The following is an 18,247-nucleotide window of genomic DNA, read 5'->3' as shown; positions in this document are numbered from 1 at the left end:
GGTTACAATAGTGTCAACTCATACCTCAGATTTTAAATTTCCACAAGAAATGCCTAGAGCTTACACTGACTGAAGGGAGAAATGGTCTGGACTTTACCAAGTTCATGGAAATGCCATCAATATTGTATTTTGTTAGTTTACTAGGTAGCATGTCAAAGTGAAGGGTATGGTGAGTGACAGTGGGGAGCCATGTGGGGTTTTGAAAGTCTTCAACTTTAGGGACTCCTCTCAGCTGACAGCGAGGGCGATGAGGTGGTGGAACAAGTGAAGAGTGTGCGTTTGTGTGTGCATGTGAGTAAACCCAACCTCTGGCACTGAGTTTCTCTTACCAACAATGAAACGGGTCAATGGCAGATAGAAGCTCACCTGTCATGAGTTCGCATGAAGTCCCACGATTTCTTTGTCCCATTCTGTGAACGACACAAAAACACAAAACATGAATGACATTCACATTCTGAAACATTCTGAAAGAATTGTGTTAGGATTTAGTTAGTTGACTACACGTCGGTGGGCTCGGATGGATATCAAATCATCCATTAACTAGGATTGGGCGGTATCCAGATTTTCATAGTCATACCGGCCTTCTCTCATCCCGGGATTTACGGTATTACCGTCTTAGTACACAAGGGAGCACTAAAAACACAACAAAATGTGGAAAAGGGGGGTGAATACTTATGCAAGGCACTGTAGTATGAAATGTCTAAAAACATGTTTTCACTTTGTCATTATTGGGTATTGCGTGTAGATGTGTGAGAAAAAAAAAATCTACATTATTTAATCAGGCTGTAACAAGACAAAATGTGGAATAAGTCAAGGGGTATGAATACATTCTGAAGGTACTTATTTATTAACGAGGTGGCAACGCTGTGTGTGCGCTCAACTGGAAAAAGAGGGTGTGTGGCTTTTGACAATTCAGTACGGATGCTGTCAGCTGGCTAGAGATCGTGTGTGTGGTGTAACGTTAATGCATCAAAGAAATAGAATAACTAACAAATATTTCCAGCGCTGTAGAAGCTGTGTTTATTATGCTCTTGTCCGGGACAATATTGACAATCTGGAGTTCCAATGCGGCAATTGTTTGCTAGCGGAGGATTACGGGATTAAGGTGGCTATGCTTAGCAAGCAAATCTAAATTCTGCACAAATTTATGGAGAAAACGCACATTTGAACTTTCTCGTTCTCAACTCCTGTGGCTGGACGCCGCTCGGGCCTGATGGATGTTTCCCCTTCTTCAATATATTATTATTATTATTATTACAGTCTTACCGTTGTCATTGTAGGAGTGGACACGTTGTTTGCAGAGTGCGCAACCTAGGCTACACTGTGGGCCTCCCGAGTGGCGCAGTGGTCTAAGGCACTGCATCACAGTGCTAGCTGTGCCACTAGAGATCCTGGTTCGAGTCCAGGCTCTTTCGCAGCCGGCCGCGACCGGGAGACCCATTGGGCGGCGCACAATTGGCCCAGCGTCGTCCAGGTTAGGGGAGGGTTTGGCGGCAATTACAGCAATGGGAGAATTGGATAACACGAAATTGGCGAGAGAAAGGGGTAAAAAAAAAAACGAAGCTAAACTTGTGGCCTAATCAGTTGGCTACTGAATACAACATATTTGTTATATATACACAGCCTAACAGTTACAAATTGGTAAATAGTAACCCTGCTTTTTGTTCATTATTATGTAATCCCAATCAAGGTTCTACAGTGCGACCATTTTACTTGTTCAGTGCAAAGACCGTTCAATGCATGGCTGAGTGCTTATATCGTAGAGGCCCGGGCTATAGGCTAGATCAGACAAGTATTTTTTACTACGACAAATTACAAGGTAGCCTACTCTGCTGACAATGACAAACAGATCAATAAAAACAACGTTGTCCATATAATAGGCCTATGAGAAGGGAAGACACATATAGAATATGACATCCATCTAAACTGGAGGAGGTGGTAAGTGGTACTGACCCAACAATGATAAAGACTGAATATGTGCAGTGCGCATTCACCGGGGATATGGTCGATGCTCTCCACTGGTGCCAATAAGATAAGCTATAGGCCTACTGTTGTTCGCTCAATTACGTTAAGAATTTTGGTAACTGAAAGACAGATGGGTCTTTTCATTGTCTTCTCTTTACAGCAACAGCCATTTGCTTTCCCGTGATTTAATTTTGAAATATTGCAATATGCCTGGCTGGGCCTCTACTTTTCACTGAAAGTCACAACTCAACAATCATCTATTTGGTATTTTCATGCGTGCTGCCTTTCCTTCCTTTTTTTTAAGGCTAGGGGAAGCTAATGATCCTCTGTGTCTAAATCATGCTTCAGTAGTCTATTTTAAATGATTATTTATTTATGTATAGACAGCAGTAGGCTATATAATTTGGGCAATTTAATTCAATTTACTTAGGGAACGCTTCCCCAACCTTATGGACACGCCACCTACAGTGGGGAGAACAAGTATTTGATACACTGCAGATTTTGCAGGTTTTCCTACTTACAAAGCATGTAGAGGTCTGTAATTTTTATCATAGGTACACTTCAACTGTGAGAGACGGAATCTAAAACAAAAATCCAGAAAATCACATTGTATGATTTTTAAGTAATTAATTTGCATTTTATTGCATGACATAAGTATTTGATCACTTACCAACCAGTAAGAATTCCGGCTCTCACAAACCTGTTAGTTTTTATTTAAGAAGCCCTCCTGTTCTCCACACATTACCTTTATTAACTGCACCTGTTTGAACTCGTTACCTGTATAAAAGACACCTGTCCACATACTCAATCAAACAGACTCCAACCTCTCCACAATGGCCAAGACCAGAGAGCTGTGTAAGGACATCAGGGATACAATTGTAGACCTCCACGAGGATGGGATGGGCTACAGGACAATAGGCAAGCAGCTTGGTGAGAAGGCAACAACTGTTGGCGCAATTATTAGAAAATGGAAGAAGTTCAAGATGACGGTCAATCACCCTCGGTCTGGGGCTCCATGCAAGATCTCACCTCGTGGGGCATCAATGATCATGAGGAAGGTGAGGGATCAGCCCAGAACTACACGGCAGGACCTGGTCAATGACCTGAAGAGAGCTGGGACCACAGTCTCAAAGAAAACCATTAGTAACACACTACGCCGTCATGGATTAAAATCCTGCAGCGCACGCAAGGTCCCCCTGCTCAAGCCAGCGCATGTCCAGGCCCGTCTGAAGTTTGCCAATGACCATCTGGATGATCCAGAGGAGGAATGGGAGAAGGTCATGTGGTCTGATGAGACAAAAATAGAGCTTTTTGGTCTAAACTCCACTCACCGTGTTTGGAGGAAGAAGAAGGATGAGTACAACCCCAAGAACACCATCCCAACCGTGAAGCATGGAGGTGGAAACATCATTCTTTGGGGATGCTTTTCTGCAAAGGGGACAGGACGACTGCACCGTATTGAGGGGAGGATGGATGGGGCCATCTATCGCGAGATCTTGGCCAACAACCTCCTTCCCTCAGTAAGAGCATTGAAGATGGGTCATGGCTGGGTCTTCCAGCATGACAACGACCCGAAACACACAGCCAGGGCAACGAAGGAGTGGCATCTCAAGGTCCTGGAGTGGCCTAGCCAGTCTCCAGACCTGAACCCAATAGAACATCTTTGGAGGGAGCTGAAAGTCCATATTGCCCAGCAACAGCCCCGAAACCTGAAGGATCTGGAGAAGGTCTGTATGGAGGAGTGGGCCAAAATCCCTGCTGCAGTGTGTGCAAACCTGGTCAAGCCCTACAGGAAACATATGATCTCTGTAATTGCAAACAAAGGTTTCTGTACCAAATATTAAGTTCTGCTTTTCTGATGTATCAAATACTTATGTCATGCAATAAAATGCAAATGAATTACTTAAAAATCATACAATGTGATTTTCTGGATTTTTGTTTTAGATTCCGTCTCTCACAGTTGAAGTGTACCTATGATAACAATTACAGACCTCTAGATGCTTTGTAAGTAGGAAAACCTGCAAAATCGGCAGTGTATCAAATACTTGTTCTCCCCACTGTGTGTGTATATACAGTGGGGAAAAAAGTATTTAGTCAGCCACCAATTGTGCAAGTTCTCCCACTTAAAAAGATGAGAGGCCTGTAATTTTCATCATAGGTACACGTCAACTGTGACAGACAAATTGAGAAGAAATAAAATCCAGAAATTCACATTGTAGGATTTTTTATGAATTTATTTGCAAATTATGGTGGAGAATAAGTATTTGGTCACCTACAAACAAGCAAGATTTCTGGCTCTCAAAGACCTGTAACTTCTTCTTTAAGAGGCTCCTCTGTCCTCCACTCGTTACCTGTATTAATGGCACCTGTTTGAACTTGTTATCAGTATAAAAGACACCTGTCCACAACCTCAAACAGTCACACTCCAAACTCCACTATGGCCAAGACCAAAGAGCTGTCAAAGGACACCAGAAACAAAATTGTAGACCTGCACCAGGCTGGGAAGACAGAATCTGCAATACTTACAGTGGGGGGAAAAAAGTATTTAGTCAGCCACCAATTGTGCAAGTTCTCCCACTTAAAAAGATGAGAGGCCTGTACATTTCATCATAGGTACACGTCAACTATGACAGACAAAATGAGAAAGAGAAATCCAGAAAATCACATTCTAGGATTTTTTATGAATTTATTTGCAAATTATGGTGGAAAATAAGTATTTGGTCAATAACAAAAATTTCTCAATACTTTGTTATATACCCTTTTTTGGCAATGACACAGGTCAAACGTTTTCTGTATGTCTTCACAAGGTTTTCACACACTGTTGCAGGTATTTTGGCCCATTCCTCCATGCAGATCTCCTCTAGAGCAGTGATGTTTTGGGGCTGTCGCTGGGCAACACGGACTTTCAACTCCCTCCAAAGATTTTCTATGGGGTTGAGATCTGGAGACTGGCTAGGCCACTCCAGGACCTTGAAATGCTTCTTACGAAGCCACTCCTTCGTTGCCGGGCGGTGTGTTTGGGATCATTGTCATGCTGAAAGACCCAGCCACATTTCATCTTCAATGCCCTTGCTGATGGAAGGAGGTTTTCACTCAAAATCTCACGATACATGGCCCCATTCATTCTTTCCTTTACACGGATCAGTCGTCCTGGTCCCTTTACAGAAAAAGAGCTCCAAAGAATTATGTTTCCACCCCCATGCTTCACAGTAGGTATGGTGTTCTTTGGATGCAACTCAGCATTCTTTGTCCTCCAAACACGACGAGTTGAGTTTTTACCAAAAAGTTATATTTTGGTTTCATCTGACCATATGACATTCTCCCAATCCTCTTCTGGATCATCCAAATGCACTCTAGCAAACTTCAGACGGGCCTGGACATGTACTGGCTTAAGCAGGGGTACACGTCTGGCACTGCAGGATTTGAGTCCCTGGCGGCGTAGTGTGTTACTGATGGTAGGCTTTGTTACTTTGGTCCCAGTTCTCTGCAGGTCATTCACTAGGTCCCCCCGTGTGGTTCTGGGATTTTTGCTCACCGTTCTTGTGATCATTTTGACCCCACGGGGTGAGATCTTGCGTGGAGCCCCAGATCGAGGGTCTTGTATGTCTTCCATTTCCTAATAATTGCTCCCACAGTTGATTTCTTCAAACCAAGCTGCTTACCTATTGCAGATTCAGTCTTCCCAGCCTGGTGCAGGTCTACAATTTTGTTTCTGGTGTCCTTTGACAGCTCTTTGGTCTTGGCCATAGTGGAGTTTGGAGTGTGACTGTTTGAGGTTGTGGACAGGTGTCTTTTATACTGATAACAAGTTCAAACAGGTGCCATTAATACAGGTAACGAGTGGAGGACAGAGGAGCCTCAAAGAAGAAGTTACAGGTCTGTGAGAGCCAGAAATCTTGCTTGTTTGTAGGTGACCAAATACTTATTTTCCACCATAATTTGCAAATAAATTCATTAAAGATCCTACAATGTGATTTTCTGGAAAAAAAATTCTCAATTTGTCTGTCATAGTTGACGTGTACCTATGATGAAAATTACAGGCCTCTCTCACCTTTTTAAGTGGGAGACCTTGCACAATTGGTGGCTGACTAAATACTTTTCTCACCCACTGTATGTCATGCAATAAAATGCAAATTAATTACTTAAAAATCATACAATGTGATTTTCTGGATTTTTGTTTTAGATTCCGTCTCTCACAGTTGAAGTGTATCTATGATAAAAATTACAGACCTCTACATGCTTTGTAAGTAGGAAAACCTGCAAAATCGGCAGTGTATCAAATACTTGTTCTCCCCACTGTATGTCAATCTACTATCCCCCATAGTAGAAAAGTTTAACTATTCTATTGGTCAGCTTGTCGAGAAAGAAATAGCCCAAACAGACTCTGGGACAGTTGTGAGACGATAGATCCCAAATTCATACAACCAGTAGGCATAGGCTACATATTTTTTTTAAAGCAATTAATCTGATGCAAAAGACCAGAACAATTAGCTTAAAATGTTGATAAACTATTTCTTATTTTTTTTGTAATTATAGTTTCCTTTCACGATATAACAACAATGCAATTGAATTACATTTGGCATTAAACAATAACTTGAGACGAATATACAGTGCACCCGGAAAGCACAGAGACCCTCACGCCACAGCCCCACTCCATAACGGTCCAAATATAAAACAACCTACTCCATTCTAGAACAAGGCTGCAATGCAACAAAATGCAGAAATAGTCAAGGGGCATGAACACCCCCCGAGTGCACCGCACACACAATAAAGATGGAAAAGGAAACAAACGTTTCATTTTCACCCACAACTAAAAACTAAACAAACAAAAACTACCCCTACCAGTCGTCTATGTATGTCTGTAGTCTATCAGACCATTACATGTTGTTTTCACTTTCTATCTCTGAGAGAAAATGTCCCCAGATGTCAGAAAAGGTATCGAGTTTACCATAAATCAATATTTAATATGAAGCGGTTTCTGCCAAGGCTACATACCATTCCTTATATGAGGGAGGGTCCTTCTCCCTCCAGTGTCTCAATATTACTATTTTTGGCTGTGGTTAGAGCAACTTTTAGCCAGTTTAAACATGAGCTTCTCAGTCTATCAATATCCTAAGTGATATTCAGTAAGATTTGCTAGTTTAGTGGTACCCAGAATATCCCCAATATTTTCCATTACCTTCTGCCAAAAGGTATGCAAGCTTGGACAGTTACAGAACATATGGATCATGTCACCTGTATTTGACTGACATCGCCAGCATAGGTTGGATTCTATCTCAACCTCAGGGGAGTCCAATAAATCCTATTGAACACTTTAAATTGAATCAGCTTGGACAGGGCATCTCTCATAGGGAGGAGCATCTGTTGTACTATTATATTCCATTCCTCCTCTCCAAATGTTACCTCCAAGTCTTTTTCCCATATAGGCCTTGAGGCCCTTACAAGTTCCATTAAATGCACCTATAAAAGGTGGCTATATAAAAGCCCTGCGGTATGTGATAATTTGCATAGGATTTCTATCTTAACACTTATATCGGAATGTACTGGGAATTTGTTGTTGTTTTGTCCTACCTTAAAAATACAATCTCTAAGCTGGAGATGCCTCCAAAAGTATTGTTTCAGTCAATTACACTTGGACCTTAGTTCTTCAAAAGAGGTAAAAGTGTTTTCTTGATACAGACAACCAATGTTCTTCATCCCCCTTTTATACCAATCTTTCCAGAAAACCATGTGTCCCCCTATTTTCAATTTAGGGTTGTTCCATAACGAAGCAGACCTTGTCAAGAAAGGTGAAGATCTCTCTCTCTTATGAATCTGGCTCCATATCATTTTAGTATGGGACATTATTGGATTCTGCAGTCCCACCTTTTGTTGACTCAAATAATCTGATAATAAAAATAAATTATAAATTGGTCATTTAGCAGACGCTCTTATCCAGAGCGACTTACAGGAGCAATTAGGGTTAAGTGCCTTGCTCAAGGGCACATCGACAGATTTTTCACCTAGTCGGCTTGGGGATTAGAACCAGCGACCTTTCAGTTACTGGTACAACGCTCTTAACCACTAAGCTACCTGCCGCCCATGATGCTCCGAATGGGGCATTAAATTCCTCTTCTATGTCCACCCAAATTGGCCTAGTCGAGTTCTCAACAAAGAGAGAGCCTATTTGGGCAGCTACAAAGGCTTCTTGATATAATTGCATGTTAAGGAGCTTTATTCCTCCCTTCTCAGTCTTTGCCTGTAATCACGCTAGTTTCATCCTGGCCCTTTTACCAGCCCAAACAAACACAGTAATAATTTTGTCCATGGATTTAAAAGTATAGACAGGTATGGATAGTGGTAACATGCTGATAACGTAATTCAGTTTAGATGCTATGACCATCTTTATAACCTGTATCATACCCCATAATGAGATTTGTAGCTTATCCAAGCTCTTAAACTGGAGTTGAATTTTGTTCAGTAGTGGGTCAAGGTTTTCAGAAATCATGTTCTCTAGACCAGGATTTAAAGCGATCCCCAGGTACCTCAAGTTTTTAGGGACCCATTGAAACCTCCAGCTGAGGAGGTCATTTCTCAGACAATGTTTTGACAGGGGCATTACTTCAGATTTGGTCCAGTTTACTTTATAGCCCGATATCTCTGAGAATGCATTTACTAGGTCCGGTAAAGGCGGTATGGATAGTTGGGGATCTGACATGAATAGTAATATGTCGTCTGCATAAAGCAGTCGTTTATTCTCCTTACCTCCCATATTAACCCCTTTGATTGACTGATGCAGCCTAATGGCTTCGGCTAATGATTCGAATGCTATAAGAAATAGGAGGGGCGAGAGACAGTCACCTTGTCTCGTGCCTCGTCCTACAGAAAATTAAGATTATCGTAGTCCGTTAGTGACTACTATGGGTTTGGGGTCGTTGTACATAAATTTAATAATATTCTGAAAGCCCTGTCCAAATCCAAATGTATTTATAGTATAATGCAGGTAGTCCCAGCCCACCATATCAAAGGCTTTATCTGCATCTAGGGGTGCCACAGGGTTCAATTCTTGGGCCGACACTTTTCTCCGTGTATATCAATGATGTCGCTCTTGCTGCTGGTGACTCTCAGATCCACCTCTACGCAGACGACACCATTTTGTATACATCTGGCCCTTCATTGGACACTGTGTTAACAAACCTCCAAACGAGCTTCAATGCCATACAACAATCCTTCAGTAGCCTTCAACTGCTCTTAAACACTAGTAAAACTAAATGCATGCTTTTCAATCGAACGCTGCTAGCACCCGCCCACCCCGACTAGAATCACCACTCTCGACGGGTCTGACCTAGAGTATGTGGACAACTACAAATATCTAGGTGTCTGGTTAGACTGTAAACTCAACTTCCAGACTCACATAAAGAATCTCCAATCCAAAGTTAAATCTAGAATCGGCTTCCTATTTCGCAACAAAGCCTCCTTCACTCATGCTGCCAAACATGCCCTCGTAAAACTGACTATCCTACCGATCCTTGACTTCGGCGATGTCATTTATAAAATAGCCTCCAACACTCTACTCAGCAAATTGGATGTAGTCTATCACAGTGCCATCCGTTTTGTCTCCAAAGCCCCATACACTACCCACCACTGTGACCTGTACGCTCTTGTTGGCTGGTCCTCACTACATGTTCGTCGTCAAACCCACTGGCTCCAGGCCATCTATAAATCACTGCTAGGCAAATCCCCGCCTTATCTTAGCTCATTGGTCACCATAGCAGCACCCACCCGTAGTCTGCGCTCCAGCAGGTATATCTCACTGGTCATTCCCAAAGCCAACACCTCCTTTGGCCGCCATTCCTTCCAGTTCTCTGCTGCCAATGACTGGAACGAATTGCAAAAATCTCTGAAGCTGGAGACTCTTATCTCCCTCAATAACTTTAAGCATCAGTTGTCAGAGCACCTTACCGATCACTGCACCTGTACACAGCCCATCTGAAATTAGCCCACCCAACTACCTCATCCCTATATTGTTATTTAATTTGCTCTTTTGCACCCCAGTATCTCTATTTGCACATAATCTCTTGCACATCTAGCATTCCAGTGTTAATACTATTGTAATTATTCTGCACTATAGCCTATTTATTGCCTTACCTCCATAACTTGCTACATTTGCACACACTGTATATATATTTTCTGTTGTATTTCTGACTTTATGTTTTTTTTTACCCCATATGTAACTCTGTGTTGTTGTTGTTTTTGTTGCACTACTTTGCTTTGTCTTGGCCAGGTCGCAGTTGTAAATGAGAACCTGTTCTCAACTGGCTTACCTGGTTAAATAAAGGTGAAATAAAAAAAAATAAAAAAATAGAAATAAGGCTGCCACTGAAGTATCCAAATATTTTGCCTTCCAGATGACATGCAATAGGCGTCTAAGATTATCAGATGAAGTTCTGCCTTTTACAAATCACACCTGGTCTGGATTTATGATTTTCTTAATGATATGATTTACCCTCATAGCCAGAAGTTTTGTAAAGAATTTTCCATCACAATTTATCAAAGAAATTGGACAGTAGCTCCCACACTCATGGGGATCCTTTCCCTTTTTGAGGATTAGGGTGATTACTGCATCACTCATAGAAGGTGGGCGCTCACCTGTGTCAATCGATGTGTTAAATGTTTTCAATATTTCTAGGCTAAGCTGCTCTGCAAACCTTTTATAGAAATCACTGGGTATCCCATCCAACCCTGCAGTTTTACCACTTGGTGCTTGTCTTACAGTTTCGGTCAATTCCTGTCTTCCTCTGTTAGTTTAGGAAGGTTAAAATTCTGAAAGAATGCCTCTGCTTTCTGCATATCTAAAGGACCGTCTGAAGTATAAAGCTACTGATAGTCTCGAAATATATTGTTAATTTCTTTATGATTGGTAATAAGCTTGCCTGTCTTATTTCAGATTCCACCTACTTGCAGATCTGTTTAGATTTCAATTGACTGGCCAACAGTTTTCCTGCCTTTTCACCTGATTTGTACCATCTCTGCTTCAGTCTGTACAGTGAATATTCAGCTTTTTTACTGAATAAAGTATTCAGCTCGTGTTAGAATTGGACCAATATTCCCTCTCCAGCGTTTTGAGCTCTGTTTCAAGTTTATCAATTTATCTAGTTTCTTAAGAGTAGCTGATTGTTGTATCATTACTCCGCGTATGTAAGCTTTAAAAGCTTCCCAGACATGTACCTGTTTCGCACTGTCTTTTTTTTAAAAAAAATTATCTTTCTGCTCCAATTCCAACAGTCAGATCAATGGAAGCATGATCTGTCATAGCTAACGTGCCCACAATGCAAGCACCCACTTTATCTATGAGAGTGTGAGATCAGAAAGTAGTCGATGCGTGAATAAACAGTGTGCCTATTTGAAAATAATGCGTAATCACGAGCGGTTGGGTTGATCAATCTCTATATATCATAAAGACCAGCATCTTTACACAGTGTTTTAATTGCTTCTTGAGTTTTTGAGGTCCTGGTTAGACCCGTTTTGGATTTACCTAAAAAAGCATCAGGGACCTGATTATAATCCCCCCCTAGTACCAGACGAAAATCACCGAAATCCAGTATTATTTTGTTAAGTTGAGGAAGAAGTCTGGGTCCTCCTCATTTGGAGCATAAATATTTCCCAATATTATGTTTTGTCCTGAAATCTTTACAAGTAAAATCCAGATTCGTCCCGCTTTGTCCTTAAACTCTTTTTCCACTTGTATACTTTTGGAAAATAAAATAGGGACACCTCTTTTTTTTTGGTTGAATGTATTATGGTAAGCACTGCCCAACCATCTGTCTCCCACCCTAGGAGCATCCTTTTCCAGCAGGTGGGTCTCTTGGAGCCTAATCACGTCTGAGTGTTTTTGTTTGGCTGATCATTATTCCCGCAAAGAGAAGAGATTACCTTTCTCATGTAGACTGATACATGAACGGTCTAATTCCAAAAGACAAGGATGTAAACTGAGGTCAAACACAAACGGGAGAACGGTATAGGTCATAATAATGATAAAATAAAATAAGCTGACTAACACTTTGGGTGGTGCCCATCACGTATGGCACAAACACGCCTGTTATGGCCTATATTGACCCACTATTGCTGTTATTAGGGTGAAAACTTAAAATAATATATGTTTATCCCCACTATAACCATAATACAGAATTATATGCTTGGACTATATTCCTGTTTAATCTAGTACTATAATGATGTCAACTGTAAACCAGGAAGATAAATTATAGGCAGCATTCGTAGCATAAACACTCAATGAGACTGTTACTCACAACATGGGAGGTTCGATCACCTTAGAGAAAAATGGTTGTCCATCCGTGATGAACCACTGCCACCATGCGGATCTTCCATAGCCTACCACACTACTCAATTTGTTCAGCCTCATTGACGTCCATGACACACTTCTTTGCCTCCTTTGGGTCTGTGAAACGACGTAGTGATCCTCTCACGGTAACCCAGAACACGGCGGGATATTGCAATGAGTATTTCAGTCCCCGTTTCATGCACATATGCCTCACCTCCGTGACCGCATCTCTTGTCCAGAACCTCCTTGGAAAAGTCAGGGAAAAACTCCATCTTGGTCCCTTTCCAGTGAAAGGTCCTAAGCTCTTTGGCTCAGCCGGACCTTCTCCCTGTCAGTGTATCGTAAGAATTTCACCAGGATAGGCCGGGGCTTGTGTGGGGCTGGTCCTGGGCGCAGTATCGTCAGTGTCCGATGTGTTCTCTCGATGGTCATGTTGTTAACATCCTCCGGTGTGTTATCAAATAGGTTGCGTAAAATGTATTTCACACAATCTCCCGTATTTATGTGGATTTCGGGAACCCCTCTGATCCAAAGTATATTTCTCCCACTGTAATTTTCCTGGTATTTAAGTTGTTCGAGTTTTTCGATCAGACTTAATTTTTTCAACAGTGTCGTTTAGGCTGGTGTTCTTGTCCTCCAGGGTTGATATTAGCGCAGCAATGCACACAAGGCAGTAGGCTACGTGCGAATGTGCATTTGACTACCGGATAATGAAAGAAAGTTGAAAAACCAATAGAACATGAGAGAAATAGGCTACTGGTTTCAATGGCATATGGACGTTTTTATAAAACAATTGCCTCCACGGATATGGTCGGATTTTGCCTAGACTACTTTGAAGCAAGGTAAAACATGCCTCATAATATGTATTAAAAACGTTCAGGTTTCAAACAATTAAGTTGCTATGGTTTTCAAAATGCATACAACATCCAGCTCATTGCAAAGTGGTGTGTGATGCGCTGAAACCTGCCTTTCGTTACCTATGCATTTGAATGGCAAATGGGAAGAGCGTTTCAATTACCTGTTGAGAACTAAAAATACAGTTGAAGTCGGAAGTTTACATACACCTTAGCCAAATACATTTAAACTCAGTTTTTCACAATTCCTGACATTTTAATCCTAGTAAAGTCAGAAGTTTACATACACTCAATTAGTAGTTGGTAGCATTGCCTTTAAAACTGTTTAACTTGGGTCAAATGTTTCAGGTAGCCTTCCACAAGCTTCCCATAATAAGTTGGGTGAATTTTGGCCCATTCCTCCTGACAGAGCTGGTGTAACTGAGTCAGGTTTGTAGGCCTCCTTGCTCGCACACGCCTTTTCAGTTCTACCCACAAATGTTCTATTGGATTGAGGTCAGGGCTTTGTGATGGCCACTCCAATACCTTGACTTTGTTGTCCTTAAACCATTTTGCCACAACTTTGGAAGTATGCTTGGGGTCCATTGTCCATTTGGAAGACCCATTTGCGACCAAGCTTTAACTTCCTGACTGATGTCTTGAGATGTTGCTTCAATATATCCACATCATTTTCCTTCCTCGTGATGCCATCTATTTTGTGAAGTGCACCAGTCCCTCCTGCAGCAAAGCACCCCCACAGCATGATGCTGCCACCCCCGTGCTTCACGGTTGGGATGGTGTTCTTCGGCTTGCAAGCCACACCCTTTTTCCTCCATACATATCGATGGTCATTATGGGCAAACAGTTCTATTTTTGTTTCATCAGACCAGAAGACATTTCTCCAAAAAGTACGATCTTCGTCCCCATGTGCAGTAGCAAACCGTAGTCTGGCTTTTTTATGGCGGTTTTGGAGCAGTGGCTTCTTCCTTGCTGAGCGGCCTTTCAGGTTATGTCGATATAGGACTCGTTTTACTGTGGATATAGATAATTTTGTACCTGTTTCCTCCAGCATCTTCACACTTTTCGCACCAAAGTAAGTTCATCTCTAGGAGACAGAACGTGTCTCCTTCCTGAGCGGTATGACGGCTGCTTGGTCCCATGGTGTTTATACTTGCGTACTATTGTTTGTACAGATGAACATGTTTGGAAGTTGTTCAGACGTTTGGAAGTTGCTCCCAATGAGGAACCAGACTTGTGGAGGCCTACAGTTATTTACCTGAGGTCTTGGCTGATTTCTTTTGATTTTCCCATGATGTCAAGCAAAGAGGCACTGAGATTGAAGGTAGGCCTTGAAATACATCCACAGGTACACCTCCAATTGACTCAAATGATGTCAATTAGCCTATCAGAAGCTTCTAAAGCCATGACATAATTTTCTGGAATTTCCCAAGCTGTTTAAAGGCACAGTCAACTTAGTGTATGTAAACTTCTGACCCACTGGAATTGTGATACAGTGAATTATAAGTGAAATAATCTGTCTGTAAACAATTGTTGGAAAAATTACTTGTGTCATGCACAAAGTAGATGTCCTAACCGACTTGCCAAAACTGTAGTTTGTTAAAAAAAAAATTGTGGAGTGGTTGTAAAACGAGTTTTAATGACTCCAACCTTAGTGTATGTAAACTTCCGACTTCAACTGTACATATGAGATGAGTAAAGCAGTATGTAAACATGATTAAAGTGACTAGAGTTCCATTATTAAAGTGGCCAGTGATTCCATGTATATGTAAATAGCGCAGCCTTTAAGGTGCAGGGTTGGGTAACCGGGTGGTAGCCGGCAATTGATGGCTATTTAACAGTCTGATGGCCTTGCGATAGAAGCTGTTTTTCAGTCTCTCGTTCTCAGCTATTTTTAATCATGGACAAAAAACTATTTTAACACACTATTGCATTTAGAATTGTTGAGCAATGATTTTCTGCTCAAAGGCTCTGTATCTGTATGCTGTGCGCGTCTGATAAGACACATAACGAATATACACACACGCCAATTTCATTCCACTAAATTATGCAAATGAACCCATAGACCGATAAGCATAACCGGTCAATTGTATTTACATCAACTGGTATTTCCATCATTTAATAGGCTAAAAAGCATTATTTCACAATGGGATTTTTCTCCTCCTACCGGACACTTGGCTTGTGCCAATTTTATTTATCTGCTTTTCTATTATTTCTTTTTACGACCAAAAGACGGTTATGACCGGCTAACGGAAACCCACGGGCTCCTTGTAAAAAAGGTGCTTCTAGAGCCCTGCCAATTATATGTACACTGATACTACCCCTGGTGTGTGTGTGCGCGCATGAACACACGGGCGGCACCTTACTCATCAATGTGTTAATAATAAGACCACCTTACTTTAAATTAATGTTTTTTTTTTTTTTATTCCGTACAGACTAATTAGCATATTAAGTATATCATTTGCATACTTTTTTTTATCTCTAATTTAATAAATTGTTACAAACTCCGTTTTGCATAAAGCATGAATACCTCAAATTATTGCACTTACATTTTTGTAATTATAATAATAATATAATAATATAATAATATGCCATTTAGCAGACGCTTTTATCCAAAGCGACTTACAGTCATGCGTGCATACATTTTTGTGTATGGGTGGTCCCGGGGATCGAACCCACTACCTTGGCGTTACAAACGCCGTGCTCTACCAGCTGAGCTACAGAGGACTGCCTAATTTGCATAATATAGCATTTTTATTTAAATTGTACTTTAATTTGAATGAATTTAATAACAATATGACCACCCTATCTTGAGATATTTGGACAAAACGTGTTGAATTTAAGAATCCAGACAGGTGATTTGGTGAAATGATTGACTAGGATTAACATTGACCTGTCCGCGACCTTTTGATATTTTCCGATAACTTGAAAATAAGATCTCAGCAATGGTAAGTCCTATCCTCGTGAAATAAAAAGTTGTTTGTGTTCATGAGAAGTTTCTATATAACAATACAAAGTATAACACCAGAACCAAAGTTTCATTTTGTCCCCTAACACCCTACTTCAAGTATCAAGTCTCTGCTATAACACAAAGGATGACTGTTATAAGCAAAGGGAAGAAAACCAGGAATGCCATACCAATAGGGCTCAACAGTGGTCATTAAGCCTATGACTCAAACACCTAAAGAGCAACAATGGGTCTGAGAAGCAGAACACTTCTACACAATGACAGGAAGCGTTACAGCATATTGAGAAATGCCAGGACCACAAGCCCAGACGGGGGAGAACTATTGGGACTGAAACATCTACAGGTGCCCTCCTGCCAAAACAGCGTGTAATGCCCTTTATAAAATCCACAGAAGGAGAAATGTCATTATCTCAGGAAAGGTTGACTGAATGTGATAAAACGTTGCCCGCCACAAAGGGTCTCACTGCCAAAGAAATCACAGCAGAACAATTCCGCATTTCTAGAAGGAAAGTGTCAAAGGAGAGAGGCAATAGGCCAGACTCTAGAAGCCTACATGTCATTGATTGACCTGAGCATAACTTTCGATCCAGAAAGTGGTAACAGCCTAATTCAAGAATGGCAACGACTGCAAAATCTGGTTCCAATTATTATTATTTTTCACCTGGTTCCAATTGTGTTATTATAAGTAGTCAAATATGCATCGCCTATTTGCATGTGAACAGAACTATTGCCTAATCAACGAACATACAATCAACCACAAAAATACGGTCATCTTGAACATCACATTGCTATTGGTAATTAGTTCAAGTGTATCCATCTTCCAAACAAATAGCTACTGTACCCTAAGAGTACAGTTACTAGTGGAATTAATATAGCTACCTAGAAAGCTATCCTAACATGCATTTTATCCCCCGAGGGAATTTAGCTAGCTAACGTTACATTGTTAGCTGCCCTTTAGATTAAATATTCAATAAGATGATTTGTAGACCATAAAATACTGGTGGTTTCCATTCATAAGTGGACTTGTGTGAGTTCCCTGGTTATATCCAAATATATCACTGAAAGTAAAATAGGTTTGCAAATTCAGCACAGCACCCAAATGCTCAACATTTTTACATTTTAGTCATTTAGCAGACGCTCTTATCCAGAGCGACTTACAGTTAGTGAGTGCATACATTTTCATACTGAAACTCAACATCTGACCTCATAAAGTCACTATCAAACTAGCAATGCCATCTCTCCTTTGACACATCTCAACAAGGTATGACATCACATGCCTTGGCAAGCTAGCACTCAACTTGCAACAACCACAGAAATGTAGATATTGTAGCTAGGCATCAGGTTCTACATTTCCAGCAAGCTAGCCAGCTACTTAGCTAGGTTGCTAGCTAGCTAACGTTAATGTAAAGCATGTGCTCTTGAGACAATATCTACATTTTATGCTAAGAGTACATTTTCGGTGGCAGTGGCGATGCACATTTAATAAAGATAGAAAAGTCGATAATTATCACTGAAATATGGTGCACCGTTTTTTTATGAAGGTTACGCCGTTGATGCTGCACAATAAAGCAATGGCTAAATGAATGGGGGTTGGGATACTAGCAATAGAAATGAATGTGTCCGGAATTCAGACTGGATGATATAACGCTAGTTGGACTCACCTGGCTATAGTGCACCCTGAATGGTTTCAGATATTTGGAGCTGGTGCACGGAATGACCTGGATATCATTTATCTGCTCCATAGTTCACACTGCTAAGCTGCCCACCGGTGCTTATCTCACCTCAGATAGCACAAACCGCAGATCGTAGTGGAGAGTGAAGACAAATGCCTACGGTTCCCTAGTAAGGACAAAATACACTAGTGTTGAACCTAAAGTCGAATAGCATGTTCATGAATTATCTGTGTGTGCAGGACATTGAATGATGATTGATGAATAATATATTGCGTAAATAAACCAAAGTAATCTAAAAAATACAATAATTTTCATGATAAATTAGGATGCGTTCGTAAATTAGCCAGAGCGCAGAATAACTGATGTCAGTAACGTCGGCAAAAAAAACAATTACATCGTTGCCAGCAGCACAGTTATAGTCACCAACGCTCTAAATAACATGCAAACAGCTTATCCAGCTCTGCTAGGGCGA

At 41.0% G+C, this 18,247-nt stretch overlaps 1 protein-coding gene across 1 annotated transcript in view; it reads right to left on the bottom strand.

The window, feature by feature from the left end:
* Positions 1-18,247, bottom strand: part of LOC121549344 (uridine diphosphate glucose pyrophosphatase NUDT14-like) — a 69,076-nt gene extending 50,829 nt beyond the window's left edge. The window contains exons 1-3 of the mRNA XM_045215101.1: positions 18,170-18,247; positions 17,764-17,941; positions 367-410 (exon numbers count right to left, since the gene is read on the bottom strand). Of these exons, the coding sequence (XP_045071036.1) occupies positions 367-410; positions 17,764-17,844 (125 nt within the window). The 5' untranslated portion in view covers positions 17,845-17,941; positions 18,170-18,247. The remainder of the gene's footprint in view (positions 1-366; positions 411-17,763; positions 17,942-18,169) is intronic.

The sequence above is a fragment of the Coregonus clupeaformis genome, unplaced genomic scaffold (genome assembly GCF_020615455.1).
Source record: "Coregonus clupeaformis isolate EN_2021a unplaced genomic scaffold, ASM2061545v1 scaf0367, whole genome shotgun sequence".
NCBI classification, from domain to species: Eukaryota; Metazoa; Chordata; class Actinopteri; order Salmoniformes; family Salmonidae; genus Coregonus; species Coregonus clupeaformis.
Note: the sequence above shows the minus strand (reverse complement) of the source record. Positions and strands in the feature narration are given on the sequence as shown.